The sequence below is a fragment of the Eleginops maclovinus genome, chromosome 18 (assembly GCF_036324505.1).
Source record: "Eleginops maclovinus isolate JMC-PN-2008 ecotype Puerto Natales chromosome 18, JC_Emac_rtc_rv5, whole genome shotgun sequence".
Lineage (NCBI taxonomy): Eukaryota > Metazoa > Chordata > Actinopteri > Perciformes > Eleginopidae > Eleginops > Eleginops maclovinus.
The window spans coordinates 13869573-13891760 of NC_086366.1; the positions used below are offsets into that span (position 1 = coordinate 13869573).

General features: G+C 43.3%; 1 protein-coding gene across 6 annotated transcripts in view; it reads right to left on the reverse strand.

Annotated features, from left to right (window-relative positions):
• Positions 1-22188, reverse strand: part of sipa1l3 (signal-induced proliferation-associated 1 like 3) — a 63634-nt gene that overhangs the window by 10571 nt on the left and 30875 nt on the right. For all 6 annotated transcript variants that reach the window (XM_063906655.1, XM_063906651.1, XM_063906652.1 and 3 more), the window contains exons 3-13: positions 14934-15654; positions 13143-14124; positions 10725-10855; positions 8659-8847; positions 8023-8197; positions 7068-7171; positions 5349-5506; positions 4381-4963; positions 3516-3614; positions 3231-3406; positions 66-317 (exon numbers count right to left, since the gene is read on the reverse strand). In XM_063906655.1, coding sequence (XP_063762725.1) covers positions 66-317; positions 3231-3406; positions 3516-3614; positions 4381-4963; positions 5349-5506; positions 7068-7171; positions 8023-8197; positions 8659-8847; positions 10725-10855; positions 13143-14124; positions 14934-15416 — 3332 coding nt within the window. In that variant the 5' untranslated portion in view covers positions 15417-15654. The remainder of the gene's footprint in view (positions 1-65; positions 318-3230; positions 3407-3515; positions 3615-4380; positions 4964-5348; positions 5507-7067; positions 7172-8022; positions 8198-8658; positions 8848-10724; positions 10856-13142; positions 14125-14933; positions 15655-22188) is intronic.

Below are 22188 nucleotides of genomic sequence, written 5' to 3' on the forward strand. Positions count from 1 at the left end.
CAGCTAATAAAACCCAATAATCTAGTGGTACTGAATATATTGTGCACCGTGACGCTGAGCCTCACCTCTTAGAGTTTAGGTGTTGGGGCTCCCTGTAGGGAACAGGCATCAGGGTCTTGTGCGAGCGGGGCAGTGGAGGAGGTGGGGGACCCATGGGGGCCCAGCGCTGCGGGTTGGGGACACTGTGGAGCCCTGGAGGAATTGGGGGGCTGTCCCATCGCCACGTAGGGCGAGGGGAGGGTCTGTAGCCTGCTGCCAGAGGCTCAGGTTCTGGCTTCTGCTCCATGGTCTTCATCTCATACTCCTCTGTGCAGCCCCTGACGAGACACACAACAAGTGAATCAGAAGCTTGAAAACGTCATCCACAGACTGTGATCAGCTCAGTCTGGCTCACTTTAAAGCAGCAGCATCCTTTCTGCAGCTTTATTAATTAACTTAACCGAAAGTGGCCTCCTCTCTGATACCCGACCTAAATATTCTTTACTCATCATTATTTCATTCACACAGCATCTTACAAGAGGGCACAAAGCATCAAATATGCATAGAGGATGTATTTAAGATGAGACAAAGGCCAGGAGAAGAGGGGAAAGGGGATGAGAGAGAAAAGGGCGGACATGTCGCTGGAAAAAATGTATGATATTCACAGAGAAGAGCGAGGCAGGACTGGGATCTTTTCTTTTAAATAGCCACCCCGATTTGGAAAGGGTCCAAGGAGCTGTTTATATTATAATTATTTTGACCAATGGTTAAAATGTATTTATTTGCTGTAATAACAAAAAAAACTAAATTTAGTTTCAAGTCTGACTGAAATATTTTTGACTGAACTAGGAATACTCACTGATCTCCCCACCAGTATGAATGTATTTGTTCGTCAAGCTTTTCTTCCTTAAAAATAAGGTCTTTATTCTTTCATAGTTTTGCATTTCATTTGCATGTTCTAATCAAGCAGCAGATGCGCCAACAACTGCAGTTCCTGGAATGGCCACTTGAGGCTGGCATCAAAACGATCATGTTTTGATGCTCCACTGTACAGTTTTTGTATTGTATTCTTTGCTAAAACCCCATTCAACCGACAGCAGCATTAAAAAAAAAATCTTACCTGTTGAATCATATTAATGTGTATTAATAAGAGATACAGGTGGGTTCTGTCATGTGTCGCGAGCAGCTAGCTTTGGCAGTCATTCCTTTAACAAAGCACTTTGTGTACAAAACGTTCAACATTGTTTGCCTAAATGATAAATTGATCATTTATTTTCTGTATACTTGTTTAAGCTATAAACCAATTAACAAAATACAAGCAACTTTTTATTTTCCAGAACATATTTGAAATTACAATTGTATAATATGAACAGTTTGTATTATTCTTAATAATGTAGTATTTTTTAAGGAAGGATAAGTAAAAAAAAAAGGCTATAATTAAAGTCAGTTATAATTGTATTGTTGTGACGCCAGAAATCTCAGTGACTAACAGATCCAATGACACCAAAACTTGCTAAATGCATTGATGCCAGTTACCAAATCAGAAATAAAATATATATTTTTTAATGTGCGGCCTAGATTAATCGTAGAGCCATGGACACAATAAACCCTCCATCTGCTCTGTGACAAGACTGTCAAACATCAAACATAAACAGAGAGGTAAAAAGAACAGACACCAACACATCTCTGGAAAACAACAATACTAGAAAACAAAGGAATAATGGAACAATAACAATACCTGAATCAATGAACCTGAACACAACACGTTGTCAGGAGGCTTTGATCAATAAAGAAATACTACCAATACATATCCATACAGCAACATAGCAGTGGCACAAACCTTAGTGAGAGCAGAGCCTACAAATGTCTTCCATCACAACGGCGGAGGGGACACAGCTGCACACGTGGTCGAACACACACTACAACATCACGCCTTTCCTCCTCTGTACCCGTCCGTCTTGCATGAGCACGGCAGCGAGTCAAAGCGTAAAAGGAAAAACACTTCCAATTCGGCTTTCTTTTTTTTCTCTCCTCCACCCACCTCGCTCAATGTTAACACTCGTTCCTCCTCAGCGAGCGCTTCTCTGCCTCTCCAGCTCAATAAAGCCTGCCTCTCTCTATCTCTCTCCTTTCTGCCTCTTTCATTCGCACAGTACATGCATTTTTAATTAATCACTTCCACTCATTTATATATTTATTTATTTTTGTGGTCTCCTTTTTTTCTCCTGCAGATTCCAGGCCTTAATCTCACGCAATCTGCTTGCCTGGCACACAACGTCAAACGAGTCCAAGAGAGAAAGAGAGGGAGGGGGGCGAAATGCAAGACTCTAATTATCAGCTGCTACTTGAGAGAGAGAGAGAGTGTGTGTGTGTGTGTGTGTGTGTGTGTGTGTGTGTGTGTGTGTGTGTGTGTGTGTGTGTGTGTGTGAGAAAGGGATTTCACTTGGTGTAATTAAACTGCCTCCAACATTAAAGATACTAACCACTGTGCGATCACACAACCAGCCACAATGACTGTATTTAACACACACACACACACACACACACACACACACACACACACACACACACACACACACACACACACACACACACACACACACACACACACACACACACACACACACACACACACACACACACACACACACACACACACACACACACACACACACACACACACACACAGGTTATTTCTTCACCTCCATTACCGTACTGTAACACCACATCAGCGTCTCGTAAGGCCTCGTTATTCTGTCTTTGTCAAGGCCGTGTGTAGATGAAAGGTTGGAAAAGGATGACGGCAGGGGAAAGAAATAGATGGTGGGAGGAGGGGAAACGAGGCGATAGTAAGCTGAGCAAGACGAGACTGGATATAAAGGATGGGGAAACAAAGAAAGCCAGATTCTTTTTGATAATTTCCATAAAATAAAAATGCTACTTTCTTTTTTGTCTAGATGCTTCCTTTCCGCCTTTTCCTCTCAAACTACACATCGTTCTTTCGCTCTGTTTGCTCGCTTCCTCTTTTCACACACTCCCACACAAAATCCTCTCAGAACATTGGAGTCTGGCCACTACCTCTTCCATGCTTTTGTGTGTTTGAGAGCGTCCTGCTCTCTCGCTCTCGCTTATCCTTCCACTACTGCCGGCTAACACACAGTATTGTGCAGCCTACTGCCTTAATATCTGTATTCACCACAGCTATTTAAAAAACCTGTTATTAGTGTATCTTCAAAGATATTTTTACACACCTGCGAGGCCCCCCCTCTTCGTACGGAGGAATGATGACGACTTTGACCGTGACTGACGTCCTCAGCAGGTCAATCATCTGCTCGTGAGTCAGCGTCACCGCGGCCACCTTGCAGATCTCCACCAACCGACTGCCCTGCCTCAGCCCCGCCTGCCACGCAAAGCCATACTCCTCCACCTGCATCGAATAAAACACCAACAAATAAGTTAATCAGGCCACTTATGAACAGCCAAGATTCTTTGTGAATGAGAATTTGAGATCTTGTGTTATAGACATCTTGCTGTACCTCAGCCACAGTGCCGTCCAAGCGGACATGGAAGCCCAGTTGTCCCAGTCCGTTTCTTCTCAGAGTCATATCCACTGTCTCACATCCCACCGTCAACGACTGGCCAAGGAGAAGAAAGGGTGTGAATAAATAAATATCACATTAACAGAATTATTATGTACTTATGTCTCTATGGTTTCCAAAACACAGGAAACATAATCAAATTACATGTTACCAGGATTTCCACAACACGAAATGCTTCTGATCAGTCAGAGAACATAATTACAACTTCATTAAAAAAGCGAGTAATCTATTAGACTGTATTATACATTTGAAAGTTACTAGCATTAAACACATTGTCTAAAAATCCATCCTATTTCTTGTAATCATCTTCACAGTTGCTTTTGTTAATAATCCTGATTTCCAGGATGCTTAGGAGTGATTCCAAATAAAAACAAGTAGAGAGGTGTAACAAATGCTTGCAATGGAAAAATATATATTTTTTGTACATTTGAGTCCTGATTTCCCTAATATAGGGATACCAAACAAAGGCAGTGCAAAAACAACAGTAAGCTTGAAAACAAGGACATTAATAAGGCCTTTATTCACAAGCGCCGGTAAAGAAATTAGGAAATGGGGAATAGGAAGATGCAATATATTTAAAATGGGTTAAGCAAGATTTTTTGGAGGACGGAAATTAATTCAACAGATTGGTCAGGCCTCAAGGGAAAACACAGTGTGTTTTAATGATTAAATATAAGCATAACTTTGTTTGGTTACTAAAACTACAGTCCCAACTCACCACAAGCTACAACAGCCTTAACAAAGACTTACTTTTCCTGGACCATCCCTCTCCACCTGAACTGGAAAAGTTCTAACTTCTCACCTTTAACCTCTGCACCACCTCCCTGATGTCCGGTGCAAACCCCTCTGGCACCCGCACGGCGATGTGGTCTCCTCGCCCATAGAAGATCTTCAGCGCCAGCCGCTCCGGAGTCCAGCCGATCACGTCGGCACAGAAACAGTTAAACACCACCTCTTTTGTGGAGCAGTCTGTCAGGAGGACGTACTCAGCCGACAGACCCAAGGCACAGGGGAGCTCCGTCCCTCCCCCGCTGAAGTCCTGAGCGTGGACCCTCCAGGCGATGGCCCCTGCAGCCCCCAGCTCTGCTCCCTCTCTCGCCTTGGAGCGCTCCCGTTTTTTAGATGCGAGGGAGATGAGGTTATTGAGCTTGCCCGCGGAGTCGAGTGGCGTGCTGCTGACGTAGTTCTCCGCCAGGTCCCGCAGGTACTCCTGCCGCGTTCGTGTCGCCATGGTGTGGAACTTCTCCGACTTGTGTGCTGCGGTTTCTGCATTGATAACTTTGGCTAGAAGGAAGTTACGAAAGGTTTCTGGGTCGCGGAAGGTGACGCCGCTGGGGATGGGTGGGCCGAAGGGAGGCACGTCTTTCATTCTGGTCACAGCAACACTGAAGGAAAGAGTGACACAGGTTTGAATTGTGACAAACTATCATTTTTAATATTGAACTACGGCTCACACGTATGATAGTGTTTAATATTCATTAATAGGCCCTTTAATGAATTGGTCTATAAAATGCCAGAAATAGAGAAAAATGTCCATCAGAGTTTCTCAAAGTGCCAGATTATTTCTTGTTTTGTCAGACCCAAAACCCACATAAATAAATGTTGATATGATATCAAACACACAACAACTCTCAATAATTGGGACACTGAAAACCGCCCTTACCTATAACTTTAATACAAATAGTTTTCTGTTTAGTAACTTATCATTTATTGGACTAATTGTAACATCCCGAATGTAAACACATGCTGGTTTTTGTTGACAACATTTACCTGTAACAGGTGCCTTCAGAGCAGGGGTTATGCACACGGACAATTACAAAGACGTGCTGGAAGTGGGAGCGGATATTCTGCGGGGTGAAAGGGAGCGCTCCCGGCTCCTGGAAGATTATGGTGACAATGTCGTTCCCTATGTGGCGCTTCCTCAGGAGCTATGGAAGAAGAGAATAAAAGTACTAATTAATTAAATGAGCTTACATGACTGAATATGACACAAGTGGCTCATTCAACAAGAGAGTCTGACAAGGGAAATGAGAGATTAAGACACTCAACACCAACAACAGCTCTTTATGTAATTTGTTTTTCGGATTCTGTGTGGGCTATTTGTGTCTGTGTTAGGTTGTCCGTCTATCTGTGTTCGTGTAAGAGCCGTGGCACAGAGTGCAGGCTGTGTCTGTGGTGCTGTGCTTGCCAATCCTCTCTTCATCAGCAGAGTGAAGTGTGAAAATACCAATTATGTAACCCGGCCCACTGATTGGCCTCAGATACACACATTCTCCAGCATGGTGCAACAGGAGCATCCTTCACTCATACTGAGACTGCAAGTTGTGGCCGATGTGGTTACAAAGATGATCTATTATTGCTAGAATGCATTAGGAGAAAATAGGGTTTTTTAAATGTTCTATTTCAGCATTCATTCGGAATACAACTACTCAAATGGTATTAACTGAACATTTCATCACACACAAGGTGCAGGCTTACCTTGTGCTCTTCTCTACCTCTCTTCTGAATTTAAAAGCCACAGTATTTATGTTATTAATTCACCCCGTCTGCCTCCGTTTAGCTACTGCAGGTAATTTTAATGTCAGATGCTGCCACCTACAGGTTCATCTAAGCAAGTTAAACTCCTCTCTGCTGCAGCCCTCTAACCTCTGGATGGAGATATTGTGCCATTTATAAAATTTCACTTTCGGATTTAAGAGGTTGTAGCCATGTGAACTGTCTAAACACCTTTAATTGACTTCATTAAAACCTATAACCCTCACATTACTTGTTTACTCAAAATGTACAAGATGTTTACCTGGATGATGGAGATGTTTACAGAATAACATTAGATTGCTGTGGGCATGGTAACAAAGTACAGTTCTCTAATTCATAATATAAACACATTGTCTTTTTTAACTTCTCCATAGCGTAGACCACAGACACATTGTACAGTAATCCTTACACTCACAAGGCTTGTCTGAACACATGTTTCTACCCGTGTGAGCCTCTCACGCAAACACTCAGGCAAACTATAAAAGATAGCCACATGCAAATGTTACGTTACACACAGGTCACTGACACAGTCCATGCTGAAAGCACCCTGGAGAACATTTATGAAAGCTTTTATTTAAAGAAGTGAAAAGAAAAGAGGGAGAACATAAAGCTCCTCACTACTGAACCCCACCCTGTTCTGATCCCGTTAAAGAACAAGAGTTAGAGTGAGAGGCCAAAATAAAAAGCCAGTGCGTAAGAGAGGACAGTAAAGAACAAAAACTATAAAAACAGGAGAGGCTTAATGAAAGAGGGAAAACAGACTCTAAATGAACATGGTGACACAAGTCACAAGTTTCCACTTTATGAATTCTTGTTGTTGGTTTACGACCCGTAGCCACAGAAGAGGCTGTAATGGACAACCATGGACAGTGAACGGTTGAAAAAGATAAGTGGCGGTTTGATTTTCAAGCGGTACGCCCCAGACATGGCCTGAGAGACGACTAAAGTTCTTACCTGCTGTGGGTTGTTGGGCATGTACGGCAGCATGGTGGACACATGGAACATGACCTCGTACCCCTGGTAGGTGGTGTACAGGGAGTGGGTGCCCGTAGAGTCCGCTGGAGAAAGACATTATCATGTTTCATGTCAGACATCAAACTACTAATGAGTCCAAACACTTTATGCTTAAAACAGATGGTATTCTAGGGATCATGAGAATGCAAAGACTGGCGTTGGGCTTTCCCTGTGTTGAGGACAGGTGCATAGAAGACACCAAATAAATAACATTGCTGGCTACGTCTGTCTTTCTATTGCAGCTTTATTCAGACATAAAAGGACTGTTCTTTCCGTGGTTACAATGAGTCACAATGCTCGTGAGAGAAAAAGGTCTCACTGCGGAAGAACAAACAACAACTTGGGGCCTAAGATTTTCTCCGTAAAGACGTTTATATTTAATTTGCCATTGAATACTTCAGTTCTCTGACTCTCTTTAGTGAATTTCCTCATACATTGGTAGAGAATTTTAATGCAATTTTTATAATGCTTGACAGAGATCAAGCTATACACAGTTTGATGAGATATTTAAATGTCTATCATTTATTTTGTATTTGCTCAAATGCTTCATCTAAAGCACTGTATTTGCTGTGTATGAAAGTTAAAAAAATAGGGATAGGAAAAAGGGCTTGTTCATATTGTTTCATTATCAACTTAAAAGATTAAAATTATCTAAGAGATGATCTATGAGATGGTAATTAAATAATAAATCAATTAAAGTGACCTTAACATAGTGTACATGTTTAAAAGACCCATCTGGAAAATAAAGAAGAGAGAATATTACTAAGAAAGTAAGATTGGGAGATTTCCTTTCTGGGAAAAACAACTCAGCTGTCTAAGTGACCAACATGTGAATTAAAACAACTAATGTATGGGACGTAGTGCATATCTGAAAGGGGCTCTCATGCAGACTCACTCTTTGTGTCGAGCTGTGCAGCGTATTTGTTGAAGTCTTTGAGGAGCACCTGCTCCCCCAGCAGCTCCAGGAAGGCAGAGAAGGCGGGCGACGCCTCCTCGTTGTTGTACATCTCCTCCTCTGTGCTCTGGTCCGATCGGCACAGCAGAACACCCACCTTGTGCTTCTGACTCAACTATACGACAGCGCAGAGATAAAATTATCATCACACAAACAAACAGCTGGAACACTGCAGTGTGAACATCTAACATTGAGTACCACTTTATCGTTGTGTAAACCACCCTTACAAATAAAAACAAGCTGATAGCAGGGCAGAAACACTTTGCTCTTCAGCCTCCATTAAAGAAAAGGTGAGATAACATGGTTAAACATTAAAGCTCTTAGGGTTAGACACTCATACTCAAACATATTACGCCCTGCTCCACTCAGCTTTCACTGCTGATAGCAACAACACCTAATCAGTGATACAGATTTCAGACCCTTTTATACAACTTATCTGAGCATTCCATAAGCCAGTGTCATATTTTGTCCTTTGCTGTCATTTAAGGCAGGCTGACTTAGTGTTTGTATTAATCATAGCGATATCAAAATTCCACAGGCTTAAACATCAGTGGCAAGTACAGACACATAACCCACCCCCTGTTCGTCCAGTTTAAGGAGCTGCTCGGTGACTTTGGGTGTGCTGAGCGCCAGCCTCAGACAGGAGATGTTGAGCTCGGGGACGACCTGCTCCAGGACCTCCTTGAGCGGCAGACCCCGCACTGTGCCGTGCTTCCCTGTGGACGCCACCGAATCCTCTAAAATAGAGCCTCGGAGGGTCACAAGCTGAATGTGGAGAAAGAAAAGAAAAAGATGGTCGCCTTTACTATTAAGCTCTTTCCTGTCATGTGGACAGAATGCCTGCTGACCAACTCACGGTAAAAAATAAAGAAATAACAACATGTAGGACGGAGAAAGCCTGGACAAAAAGAAACACAAGAAAGACACAGAACATTTGTAGTAATGCTATTGAAACAAAGATAGGGGTCAGAGGTCACGCTCAGTTACAAAACCACGTCACTGGAAAATTGAGAGGTGGGTGAGTACCAGCCTGTGGGAGCCTGAAGTGGGTTCGTAAGATAAGGGATGGTCTCCCTTGTCATAATAGTGCCCGGCCGCCCTGAAGCTACACTCTTTGTCTCTGTCCGAGACACATTCATATTCTGCTCAGTGCTGCCACAGAGAACTGTTCCCTGGCGAGGGGAAATTGACCTGCTTTGAAACAGTGAGGCTGTAATAACCTCCGATATAGTTGGGAGGAGTAGGCTGTTCCTTCTCATCGCTCGCACACACACACACACACACACACACAGACAAACACACACCTTCATTAAAAATGCAAGGCAGACTATGGAGCTGGCCGGAGAGACAGTTGAACCTCAGAGACTCAAGAGTGCCGCAGAGAAATAAAACCTGATTGACGTGTGTCTAAAGTTATGGAGCTTTCGTTTCAGCACGCCGGCTTCTGAGCGAGAGCGTCAGAGGGCTGCGTGTATAAATGTGTGATGGAGTTAGAAAGAGGAAGTCTCTCCACCTTGCTGCGTCAGCTATGCTGCACAGAATTGAATGACAGACTTGGGGGAATGGATATTTGAGAGCAGCTGCGCCAACAGAGAATAAAGTCTGCAATCAATCTCTTTTTTCTCTGTGTGGGAACAGTAAGCGCTGGCTGGGTCTGTTAGCTCTGCTCTGTGTACTTAGGTGGCAGAGAAGCTCCATTGTTGAGCGAAAGCTAAGGTGATGAGGCCAGGCAGCCATGTAATCCAGCTAGAACAACACAGAGCCAGAGGAGGACCGGCGGACCGCTGCATGAACTACAAGCAAGCTTTGCTGTTTGTCTGAAGGATATTTCTACACAGCTGTTTATCTATTATAAAGTGAGGCAAACAAAATATGCAAACAGACCTCTCTGATGCAACCCATAAAAAGATAAGAGAAAAAGGAAAAGTTTAATTAACTCATACTAGGGGCAGCAACTTGTGAATATTTGTATTTCGTATTAATCGAGTATCTATTTGGATTTGTTGATAAGTAATTTTGGTTTAAATAAAGGTCCTAAATGTTGATAAAAGTATACGAGAGAACTTACATGTTTTTCATGTCCTCCTGTACATTATACCAGGAAGAAGGGGCAACCAAGTTTTTTTGCCTAGTTCTGTTCTTTCAAATATGCTCAGAAATATGTCATATGGATTCCACAAATCAACCCCAAAAAAGCTGAAGACTTGGTGCTCTGGAAGTGAAGTAAATTAAGATGATTGATGCGTTTAAAGGCTTCAGACATTTTGGAGTGAGAATCTTAATTCATTCTCCATGATCACTAGCCCCTCACTTATTACTTCATGAGTGTTTGAGCCATCAAAATGCGAAAGTGGTAGTGTGTTCTCAATGCAGCCAAACTCTTTAGCAACAGCAGCCGGTATTTGGTTTGGCTTTGCTGCACTGGGACTGGGCAGGTGGAATTTTCCACTGGCAGAGACGAGAGGGTGAGGGGTGAGGGGGAGGTTAAAACAAGGGCAGAGAGGGTAGGGAGAGCAACAGGTAGGAGCACAAAGGGAGGCAAATGAAAGTAAGTAATTAACTTGAGCGTGTACACTCATACTGACTCATCAATGCCTCATCACTCTGAGATCTTCAAAACAAACACACGCAGATCTTCATACCTCGCTGGTTCTGACAATGATGCGGTACTGGTACTGGTCTTTCAGGTCTTTGGTGTCATCCAATTTCTCCCTGCGGATGCTCACAGCCACAGCGCCCATCTTATCGTCTGCCCCAAAGTAGTTTGAATGCTCTGGGGAAGGACAAGGAGAGATAGTCAGCAAAATACCAACATTCACACGTTTCAGCTTCTCAATGTGAATATTATTTATTACTCTTTGATGGTAGTGAACTGAAAGGGTTTTGGACAAACAATTAAATATGTCAACTTTAAATTGACATTGGAAGTTCTTAAAAATAGTATTCATATTTTATAAACCAAAGAATAAATCACACACATAAAAACATATCCACATTCTTCCCAGATAAACTAAATATCTTTATTCATATGTTTAATGAGGGCTGCTGATAATTAACTTAGTCTTTGGGGAAACACATTGGTTTTTTACAATTTTCTGACATTAAGAAACCAAAAATTAATCATCTACCACACCACTGTTTTAATCTCAAACAACAAAAGAAAAATGACGTGGTGCTTAAAACTCAGCTGTACAAAAACATATTATGATTTCAATATTTAAGAGACAGAAAAGAAAATAGTGTTACAGAGGGAGAGGTTGGCAGAAAACATCACAGGCTGTGTGAAACAGGACTGGCAGAAGAGGACAATTCCTACGTAATTAAAACATCTATTCTAGCTACCATAACACATAACCAGGAGAAATGCTAATTGCTACTTACTACTGATTAAGTGGTGTGTGGTTATAGAAATGCTGGAAATGTTTCTGATGTAGAGGAAGAGGAGCTTGACGTCAATGAAATATAATTAATTATGTGTGTTAAACAATAAGGCTCTAAAGAAAAAAATATTTCCAATTAAGTCAGCAATTAACTATTTGTGGCGTGTTTCCTGATTTGGCAGACAACATATTCATTCATTAAGAGGCTGAAACAAAGCTATCAGCGCACTTCACCAGCTTCTTGCATGTCCTCCTCTAAAGCTCCAGAGCTAAGCCGGGGTAATGCCAATGCCACAGGCGGTGTAGGAGCTGAAAGGCAAATTCTGCAGACACTCTGGGAGACATCTAGCTTGACAAGTATTCCTCCTCTATCCCCCCGTCTTACTGGAATGAACCAGTACACGTTCGGAGACTCAGGCCTGCTTAGCTCTCATGCCATGTCCTGTGGTGGAAATGTCAGCTTTTTGATGAGGCTTTCTGACACAGCACCGCACACACACACACACACACATGCTCAATCCCAGTTGCGTTGTGGGGGACAGCTTAGCTTGAAACGAGTCAGCAGATGAACATATTTTTGGAATGATAACCTTTATCTGTGTGGCCGCAGGCCTGTCTCACACACGCTTGCTTGCACACATGTGCTCCTAACAGCATCTATCACTAATTAGGGTGCAGCAGATGATGCTTGCCAAGAGGAAGCTCCATCCTCAGCATCTCAAAAGGTGATGTTGACAAGAAGTGTGTATGCGGACGTACAAAGAATTGGGCACACACACACACACACACACACACACACACACACACAAACACACACACCTTTCTTCTCTGAAGTGAGGTGTTACTTCTGACACTGATAACCATAGGTAAAACAAAGCCTCTCTAGCTGACCAGGTTAAATGGTGCTTGATAACGTGCACAGAGGCAGGTGAGGTTTCATCAGCTCACAGTTTGCCAACAGTCCAGTTGCAGGTACATGTGGAATAAATTCTGGGAGCTTTGCCAGGTTGGCCCACGCTTCTCTGCTCACTCAGGCCCAACTGGATGTTAACAGCTGCAGGATGAGATGTGGGGAACGACACCGGAGAAACAACCTCTACACAGTCTAATTCCAACAGTCTAATAACAATGAGGTGCCCAAATCAGAGCAGAAAGGGGGATTTATATACAGCAGAGGCACTAAAAAACTCATTACAATCATTTTTCATTATGATTCAAGCTGCAAATGACTTAAAACTCCTGTGTCTCTATACATTGGTGGTTTACATTTCTTATATTTGTAGCTTATTTAATGTATAATTTAGTGTATTACATTTCTGAAAATATTCATCGTAAATTCTCAGAGCCCAAGAAAACGTCCAGATGGCTGATTAATCTGTTGTTTACTTGATTGATTTATACTACTTGTCCTAATGGGTTTTTATGTGTTATGAAGAGAGTGGAATTGCTTTTTTTGGAAAGGTGCAATGCTAATGAACTTGTCCTGGTAGAGAAGGAATGCTGGTTATTTGCTTTTTTTATTTACTCCTAATAAAATAAGAAATGTATAACAGCTACCAACAAAATGTATGTTGCAATCCTGCCAACCATAACCATGTTTAATTAGTTTGACTCAAGGTTTGTGATCAGCTGGCATCATCATCCACATCAATATTTGCCCTATAGTAGATGTTGTGTTACCTTTCCCATGGAAGTAGTCTCTGTAGTACCGGGCCCCCAGGTCCACATGCTCGATGCCGTACAGTTTCAGTCGGTCCAGTCTCGTAACCTGCTGTTCAATCGGCACCTCAAGCACGGAGACGCTGGCGTTGCTCCTCCTCAGCCAGCCCCTCGCTCCCTCTCCTCCTCTGTCCCGCTCTGCTGACGAGCTCAGGAAGCTGATGTTGCGCTCCCCGTGGCCCCCGGTCTCGTTGAGGAAGTGGGGGCAGCAGAGGAGCATGTGGCTCGAGCTGTGGGGTCCAGTAGGCCCGTCCAGGGGATCCATGCCCAGGGAGGGGGTCATAGAGCCGGGTTCGAGGCTGAGGGTTAGATCCTCTATGCTGGAGTAGACCGGCTCGTTCACGGTCTGAGCCGAGGATTTGGAGACGGACAGAGACACTGATGCAGCTGACGCCCCCGTGGCGGTGTTCCTCCTCTGGGCGGCGTAACCCCGCTGAGCCGCCGCCTCGTGGAAGTCAAACAGGATGCTCTGAGCGTCAAAGTGGACAAAAGTCTTGGGGCACACCCACGGTTTGTAGGAGGCGTCTGGTGGCGCCCGGCCTCCCCCATCCTCACTTGTCTCTCCCTTCCCTCCGTCCAGCTCGCCGCGACTAGAGCTCCGAAGTTTCCTGAACAAAGAGGAGGTGCCCAGTGACGACTCGGTCCCGCCGCTCTTCTTCCTCACCCTCTCAGCTCCATCCTTCCTTCCTGTCCCTCTGTCGTCCCCTGCTGTGGGACCAGGTGAGGGAGCAGAGGGGAGGGGAGCGCTTGGTGGCGAGTCTGGAGTTCGCAGCAGCTCCCCGAGTCGTTCGGGTGCCGAGCTGCGCTGGTCGGGCCTCTCTTGGTGGAACTGAGTCAGCATGTCGAAGAAACTCTGCTCAGGGATGCCCTGGATGTCGATGGACGAGGTGCTGCCGTACTCTCTGAACATGCTCACCATCCCGCCACCACCACGAACTTCCACCTAAAAATAGAAGGAAGTTTTAGAGTCATCGACATTTACTACAGGCTAATCCTGGCCAAAAGAGTTCAAGATAAAATTGCAATATCTATAGAAATTTTGAAAAAAATAAAAAATAATCCTGTCAGTCACATTTATCTTGAATTTATTTGGAGCATTTTGGGCAAATAGATTAAACTCATTTGTGTGCGGGGTGCTGGATTATATTATCAGGGCTATTGTCAACATCGCACCCCATCACTACCCCTAAGGTGACATATAACTGAATTCAAAACAACACTGAAAGAAAAGGATATGTAAAGTTAGGGTGCTTTCACACGTAACCTGCTTGGCTATTTAATATGAACTCTCGGGCATCCAATCACAGGTTTTTAATCATAGCAATATGTATATTTTGCTCGACTTTAAAAGACTAACTACCGTTAACCAGGCCACCAACTACCATGCAAGCTAACTGTGAGAGCAACGTATATTTTTACATCTTGTATGTGCATCCCCACAGAGGGAATAAAACTAACTATGCTCCTCTCAAGGTTAGCTACAACATACCTGTTCTCTTTTAATCCTTTAATCTGCCTTTTGTCAATACACATAGCATGAGGTGGAGTTGCAGTCTCAACTAATATTACTCATAATAATCTTCTTCTTCTTTGTGACAACACACAAACTAATTGCAGAGAAATGCAGCATGACAGTCAGTACAATGTGTGGCTTCTCACTGAGGGTCAAAGCAGCTCCTTGTCCTGCTGTGAATAAAACAGCATGTCGGTTCACTGTGGTGTGAATATAGCGACTGGAGCCTGAACACTCACCTCATTTTCGTCCTGTTCGCTCAGCGTCACCTCGCTGTTTGAGCGCTGTCTCAGTGGAGGGAACACTCTCAGGCTAAAAGGTGGATTTCTATCAACAGCGAATCCTCCTCCTCTGAACTCTACGTCCTTAGACCGTCTTCGTGGTAGCCTGGCAACTCCTCCCCGCACCAGCCCCATGTCAGATGACAAACCTGATGAGGAAAGAGTGGAGCAGTTGTCTCCATAGCGGATGTTGCTCATTTGTCCATTTTCAAGTAGCGACTCCCTGGACTGTGCGCGGCGTGGCGGCCATTCTGCAATCCGGGCCCGGACACCCATTTTGGGCACGGAGACGCGCGGTAACATGGCTGGGTCGCTGGGGCCAAGAGCCGGGTGGCCATTGGGGGTGTGGCGAAAGGGAGTGTGCTGCATAAAACCTCCTCCTCCTCCATCCAGGAGGTCAGAGGAGGTGCAAGTCACCCCTCTGTCTCTGTAGCTGTTCATGGTGCCCCAGGAGAGCTCAGGGCAGGGAGGCGGGGGGCTGGCATCCCATGTTAGGAGGGGTGCAGGGAAAGACGGAGAGGAGAGGCCCCACGCACACTCGGCTGATGGTGCTACGGCCTCTGGCTCCAAAAAACATTGTTTTCAACTGGCAGGTGGGGAAACACTCCACTAGTCCATTGAGGACCAGTTTGAGTTTGGACCACTCGGCGTCTTCTGCTCTATTCTGTCTGATGCAGATCTGTAAGCAAAAGGGAAAAAGTTTTACAATAAATCTTCTTGGAAACTATTTGCATCTTTCAAAACACAGAGATGATGTGACCCACATTTTTCTCCACAGGCGCAAAGTAAAACTGAGTGCTGAATTTAGAAAAGAGCGAGTCACTCAACTGTAAAACAATGTGAGACTAATAAGGCAGGGAGAGGGGGAGAGAGAATAAGGTGAGGGGATATGACAGAGGATTTCTTCCATTGAGGCTAATCTTATGGAGGCTGACAAAGGATATTATTATCACACACGCTGTGCACTGCAGTACACGTGCATGCACACACAAACACTCATATACCCAGAGGACATGAAGGCTGAGGCTGCTCTGCTGCGGATTAAAACCACTGAAACAGTCCAGCTAATATAATCCCACTCAGAAGTAATCCAGATGCAAAGAGAAAATGGCTGTAGCATATTCTCTTGGACATGAGTCTCTCATTCAGGGAAAGGCCCCCAGTGATGATGTAGGGTGCATTTGTCTAAGACAGAAGCTACTCTTTTCCATTCTTATTACAGCGGAAAGCCGAACCACAAACAGCTTTGAGACGGGAGGGGTGAGTAGGGACTGCAGTAGAGACAGAGAAAGGGCACAAAGTGACCCAACAGCTGGAGTGGTGAGGTGGGGTGAATCCAGAAGTAGTGTGACGGAGTCGAGAAAGAGCAAGGGGGAGAGCGGTACATTGCTCAGTGACTCGCAGCAGTGTGCTTTAATATGACAGTCACACCGCATCAAGTCTTAGAAACCCACCAGCCTAGTGAGTTTCTTGTTCACTCAGAAACAACTTATGTCTCTACAGAAGTTAAGTGTGAGGATTTCTACAGGCATTCATGTCTTCACTGCACGGGCACAGACGATAGTGTCAGAGCTATTTGGTTTAAAAAGCTAAAGGCTAACTGGTGATTCACTCATAAAGTTCCCGGCAGTCCAGTTGCAATAAATGGGTACAATTCTTGGGCTGTGAATGTTGCAGTTGTTCAGAGTGACCGGCCAAAGATTCATATCGGAAATGATTACGATGCGGTTATGAATGCACTGGATGGACCACATAATGAAGTCAGCAAGCAAGGAAGATATGCTGGCAGAGGTCCACATGCAAACAGGAACAAGAGCCTCATACAACAAGAACACTTAATCTGTAATGTGAAGCCTCAGTGTTAAGACATTTCATACCAAATCATTTGGTATTTAATATCTGTTTTACAATGAAACTTCCAAGAGTATAGGAAACCAGTAGGGAACAAAGTACTAGAATTATTTATTATCATATCACATGTTTTTGGGGAGCAGCGTTGAATAATTCTTAATGATATAATCCATAAATTAATGTGACTTAAATCCAGTTAAGAGTCAGAAAGCACCTGAATTACAGGGGCAGTCTAGTAGAAAATACGGTATTTTTTGGAGCTAACTAAATTCAAACCTTTTAAAAACGTGACATGAGTCTGTTGGTTTAAATGTTTTAGAGCATTGGCTAAATGTCTAAAATGTAAATGTGGAACACATCTAATCGAATATTATTTTACTCTCTGGAGTGTCTGTTTAATCTCAGTTTTTACTGAGCTCTTCATTCCTGGGTTTAAGCTCTTTTATCTACATAAGTCTTTCTTCAAACTGCCAAAGACATTGGAATATCTTCACTGAATTTACTGAGGGTGAACGCACATCATCTGCATTTCCAATTTTAAAGAATTGGCTCCTGTTTGACTGTTTCATTTATCATCCTCTATGAAACCTCCCTTTTATCCTTTTCTCACACCGTTTGTCTTAACAACTTGTAATTCTACCAAACTTTTCTAAACTTGCTGCTTATGAAAAGTATTTTTTAATCCGTATTTTCAGTTTTTATTTAGTTAGCCAGTGACCTTTCACATTTCACAACTATGAAAGTCTGTCCAGTGATTAATCAGACACTAGCAGTAACATTGCTACTCCTCAGACAAAGGCTTTCAGGAATTATATTGTATGATTCAACCACAAGCACTACGTTTAATTGCATAATCATCCTGATTCCCATCTGAACCCATTAGAAAGCACTTTCACCTATGCTGCTGTTTACTGGTATTTAAAAACACTGACTGTTTCCAGTAACTCCAATAGCCTGCATAATGCATATATTAGACATTTCTATGCGAGAACAAATCTTTGCTCATCTCTCTAGCTAACTCAGCTTCTGTAAAGCCCACAAATGTCGACTCCTGGGTAGACTATCTCGTTATGAAGTCTAATTTGCATAACGTCAAGCTCATTGTGTCAAAGCAGCGCACAGTGGTGTGTGTTTTGTTTTTTATGAGTCCTTGCTGAATTCATTTTCTGGCTTCAGGAGTGCATTACTCATTCACTCACACAAAACACTCAGTTCACAGCAAACAGAATCCCCCTATAGTCACACAGCAGCAAAGATGTATCATGTCTTTGTTTTTGGAAAACCACAGGCACTTTCAGGCCAAAGGCTCCTGCTCTGATCATGTTTTCTGACAGAGTCTTTCCTCTTCCTGTGATCCACTATCAGGCCCAATCCCAGATTACCCGGCCCCAGCTGCAGGAGCCACAGAATGGCTTCATTATGTGTCTGAGGTTCCTGAAGAGAGAGAGTGTGAGCTGATCTTTGCCAGGGTCTTCTGTCAGCACGCATCCCATCAGAGAGAAATATACCTGACTACTTTAACAGCCAAAGAGCGATAGATACAGACACTATCTGACAAGGTAATGCCAATAAATTAAGTTAAAGAGGGTGAAAAAAAGAACAGTAGGGATTTTCTATGATCACAAATCCACCACTGTGTGCGTAATGCATCAATATGATATGTATACATAGTACTAATGCAATTCATTATTGCCCTTTGTATGCATGTATGTGTGACAAATATTCTCAACTCGAGGTCTAAGTTTTGTCAGAGTTTTCAACCACATTTAACGAATCAAATGAAGTTCACACACTTATTGGAATGTCGGAAAAAGAAGCCCCCCCTAGTTTTAAACCCCCAAAAAGGATCAGTCAAACATTAAGGGTAGAAACTTATAGCAACAACTGTACCGTTAGTTAAACCGTTTTAAGTATAGGACTGTAAGACTTTATCCGTTGTTGAGTTAGAGAGAACGAGAGCTGAGCAACATATCAAATTCTATCATCATTGTGATACCAACATGTGCGGTATACGCATCTCAAAAACAGCTTGAGCTGCGCTAAATGGTAGTGTATTCCATGTGCCATGCATTCATGCTCTACATGTTTATATATTTGGCCTATCAGATGAAGCCCTTCTTCTCTAGATTGATCTAGATTTTTTCACTCGTTTTGATTTTTAATAATTTAAATGATCCAGGAAGTATGGATGTTTTTGTTTGGATTACCAGAAAATGATCGCTTTTAAGTGATCATTAAATAATAAACCTATGTTGCTGTAATGCAAATGATGCATTTACGTTTCACAATGCCCTCATCCTTGAATACAAGTGGGTGAGGGCTACATTTGAAGAATTTCCCTCAGCTTTCCTGAAACATCACATTTGTGAGAAAAAAGCATAGAATATAAACACCCAGAAAGAATCCCGTGAGAAGAAAGAATTAATGTCCATCAAATACAGTAAGAATCGAGCAGGATCACACATCTTTGGCGCAGCCTTCAAGCGCAGACATTTAATAACTTTTAATTACTCGCATACAGTAATTACACAGCTCTGGGATGCACCTCCCCTGTTTTGATTGTCCCCGTCTATCCCATTCATGATCTTTCCCGCTTCTCCATCAACACCCGCCCCGACTTGCTCTGCACGATGCAGGCTTGGCTCGCGCACCACAAACACACACGGAGGCTGGTAATTACGCTGGTTAGATGGTAGTAATGACAGAGTTAGCAGAGGAGTACAGCTTCCAGAGGAATGAGTGTACTGCATGTGGAGGAGGTGCCTACTGACGGTGCTGCTGGTATGTCATCCATGCAGACCTGAGATCAGCCTGGAAAGCTTTTCACAGATGTATGGGCATCAGAGACAAGGAGAGACCGACCTGCTGTATGTTTCTGTCTCTGCTGCTGCCAGAACAAATAGCCGCCTAATTATATTTGGGAGTGATGAAGGGATGTATGGCAGCAAGCAAGTGAAAAGCTGTTCAGGCGACGACCAAAGGCTTCTACAGATCTATCATGATCTAAATGATTAAATAATAAGGCAGACGTAAACTGCAGACACAAAATGCATTTTAGAAAACAGTAACAACTCCCCAGACATCAAACATCAGCAGCAGTTACTCTAAGCATTTAAATTAAGCAAACGATGCCAGAGTGAGATGGATTATGGGCTGGTTTGAAGAGCAGATGGTGGTACATATGACTGGCAGATGGCAGACAGGAGCAGAGCTGAGCACGACACGGTAACACAACACAATTGCAGCGCTGCCAGGGAAGGAGCGCAGCGACCAGGAGGTGCTATCAGCGACCAGGAGGCGCTATCAGCTCCGCACCAGTGGCTTGGTAGAAGAAAAAGTTACTAAAGTGAGAGCCAACAGTATTGACTCATTCCAAAAAAATAATATATATAGTTATAAAATGACATGAATACACATACAATTAACCATAGGCCATGTTGGACAGTTTCAAGGATGTCTAATTTTGGCCACGCAGTGCTTGTGTCTGTTTAATCGGCCAAAGAATATAAAAAGCTGACCTGCACACTTGAGACTTAGACTTAAGGACTGGACTTAGACCTACTTGGGACTGGACCCTTCCGTTCACGTCACACACCTCCTCGATCTTCCCGGGGTTTCTTACATTTTATGATTCAGCTTTTGCATGGAGTTCATCATTGTCAAGGCAGAATGGACAGCTGGTGTTGTATGCTTCACAGATTGTAAAGCTAGCCGATGCAGAAGTGTTATATAAATAGCATTGGATTTGACACCTTGAATATTTTAATTATTGGGCCGAAACATTCAAAGGACGTGGCCTTGGCTAAGAAAACAAGAAACTCTCAACAAAGGATTTTGAAAAAGGTAAAAGTCTGATCTGGTTTTCTCTAATACATACAACCTTTCTATTGTAGTATAGTTGCAAGCCTTGCGACCTTATGGTGGAACTCGAGACTAAATAACAACTATTCTTGGTGAGACTACATTAGTGTCTTTGAAGGAAGTGGTAGTTGGTTTAGGGTTGGATCATTAGTGAAGATCAGTGGCCGGATGTTTCATTGTGTCGTGGACAGTACCTATAAAAGCTTCATGAGGAGCGGTTTCAGGATGGCGGCGTGTGTCTGTCTGTGTATTCCTGATGTGATTGTAGAAGCAACCTGATTTCCCTTCTACGAAAACACATTTGATAAACAAATATAATGTTGTGCGAGTGCAAATGGAGCTATAGAGCCCATACATCACACTGGAACACTGCTATAAGAGAAGAGTGTGTTCATTTTTTCCTACGGCAGAGAAACTTACTTTATGGCAAAATAATCTGACCCAAAATAAAAACAGTAGTATCACAAATGTGCATTGAACAACTTTACATGCCCGCCTATCTGCAGGGTATCCTGAGTGTGTCAGAGACACACTTAACCCCTGTATCAACAACAAACTCAACAGGAAACCCTGAGAACAACACTGCTAAATCAGAACATGGTGCTGGAAGGAAATAAACCTCTGGCTCGGGTCTAAATTCATCTTCTAAGTGTGTTTGGTTTATCAGCAGGAGACATCCCACTAAGACATGATCTTAACTAAGCTACGGATCTCCCCGTCGCCCTGCTTTCCTCCGCACTCATTTGCCTTCCCCAGTCTCTCCCTCCAGTCTCTCCCGACCCCAGTGTCATTGTCTCCGCGGATCTCCGTCTACACTGTTTTGCTGAATCCCACTGATGTCGCTGGTGTCACTTGCATCTGCCTGTCTGTCCGTCATGCTGCCGTCCCACGACACTGAGACAGCTCCAGTTGAGGAGGAGGACCACACACACACGCACACATTCAAACATCCACGTAACACGTCTAACAATTTGCATGCAGCTGGAGGATCACGAATCTCAGCCCACATCACCATTCATCACCATTAGCTCGTTTGGCTGCGGGAGATGAGAGGTGGTGAGAAAATGAAAGGAGGGGGAGGGTTCGAGGGGTTTGTTAATATTCTGATACTGTCACCCTCGTATAAAATGTTTCAATTTCTATTTTTGCTGATTAATATTCAAATACAAACTATATCGTAATCTTGGCAGAGCATTAAGAAGGTCAGGGGTCAGCGAGGCTAGTTGGAGGGGATTCAGTGTGCTCCCTCAGGACCCTCAAAGAGGCTTCGTGAACCTTGGAGGTCTTGGTAAAGGATGAACTTTCTAATCTAAATCAAATAGCTGTTAAATAAGAATCCCTACTGAATAATGTGAGCCTAAAATCTTCCTCTGTCTTTGTTTCTGTATAGTTTCATGACAAACTTGGTTTCCTTGTATTATATATTCTAGGTTTTGTTGTATTGAAACCAAATATTTTAAAGAAGTCAACTGCTTGAAGACACTGTGATCAGCACTATTTT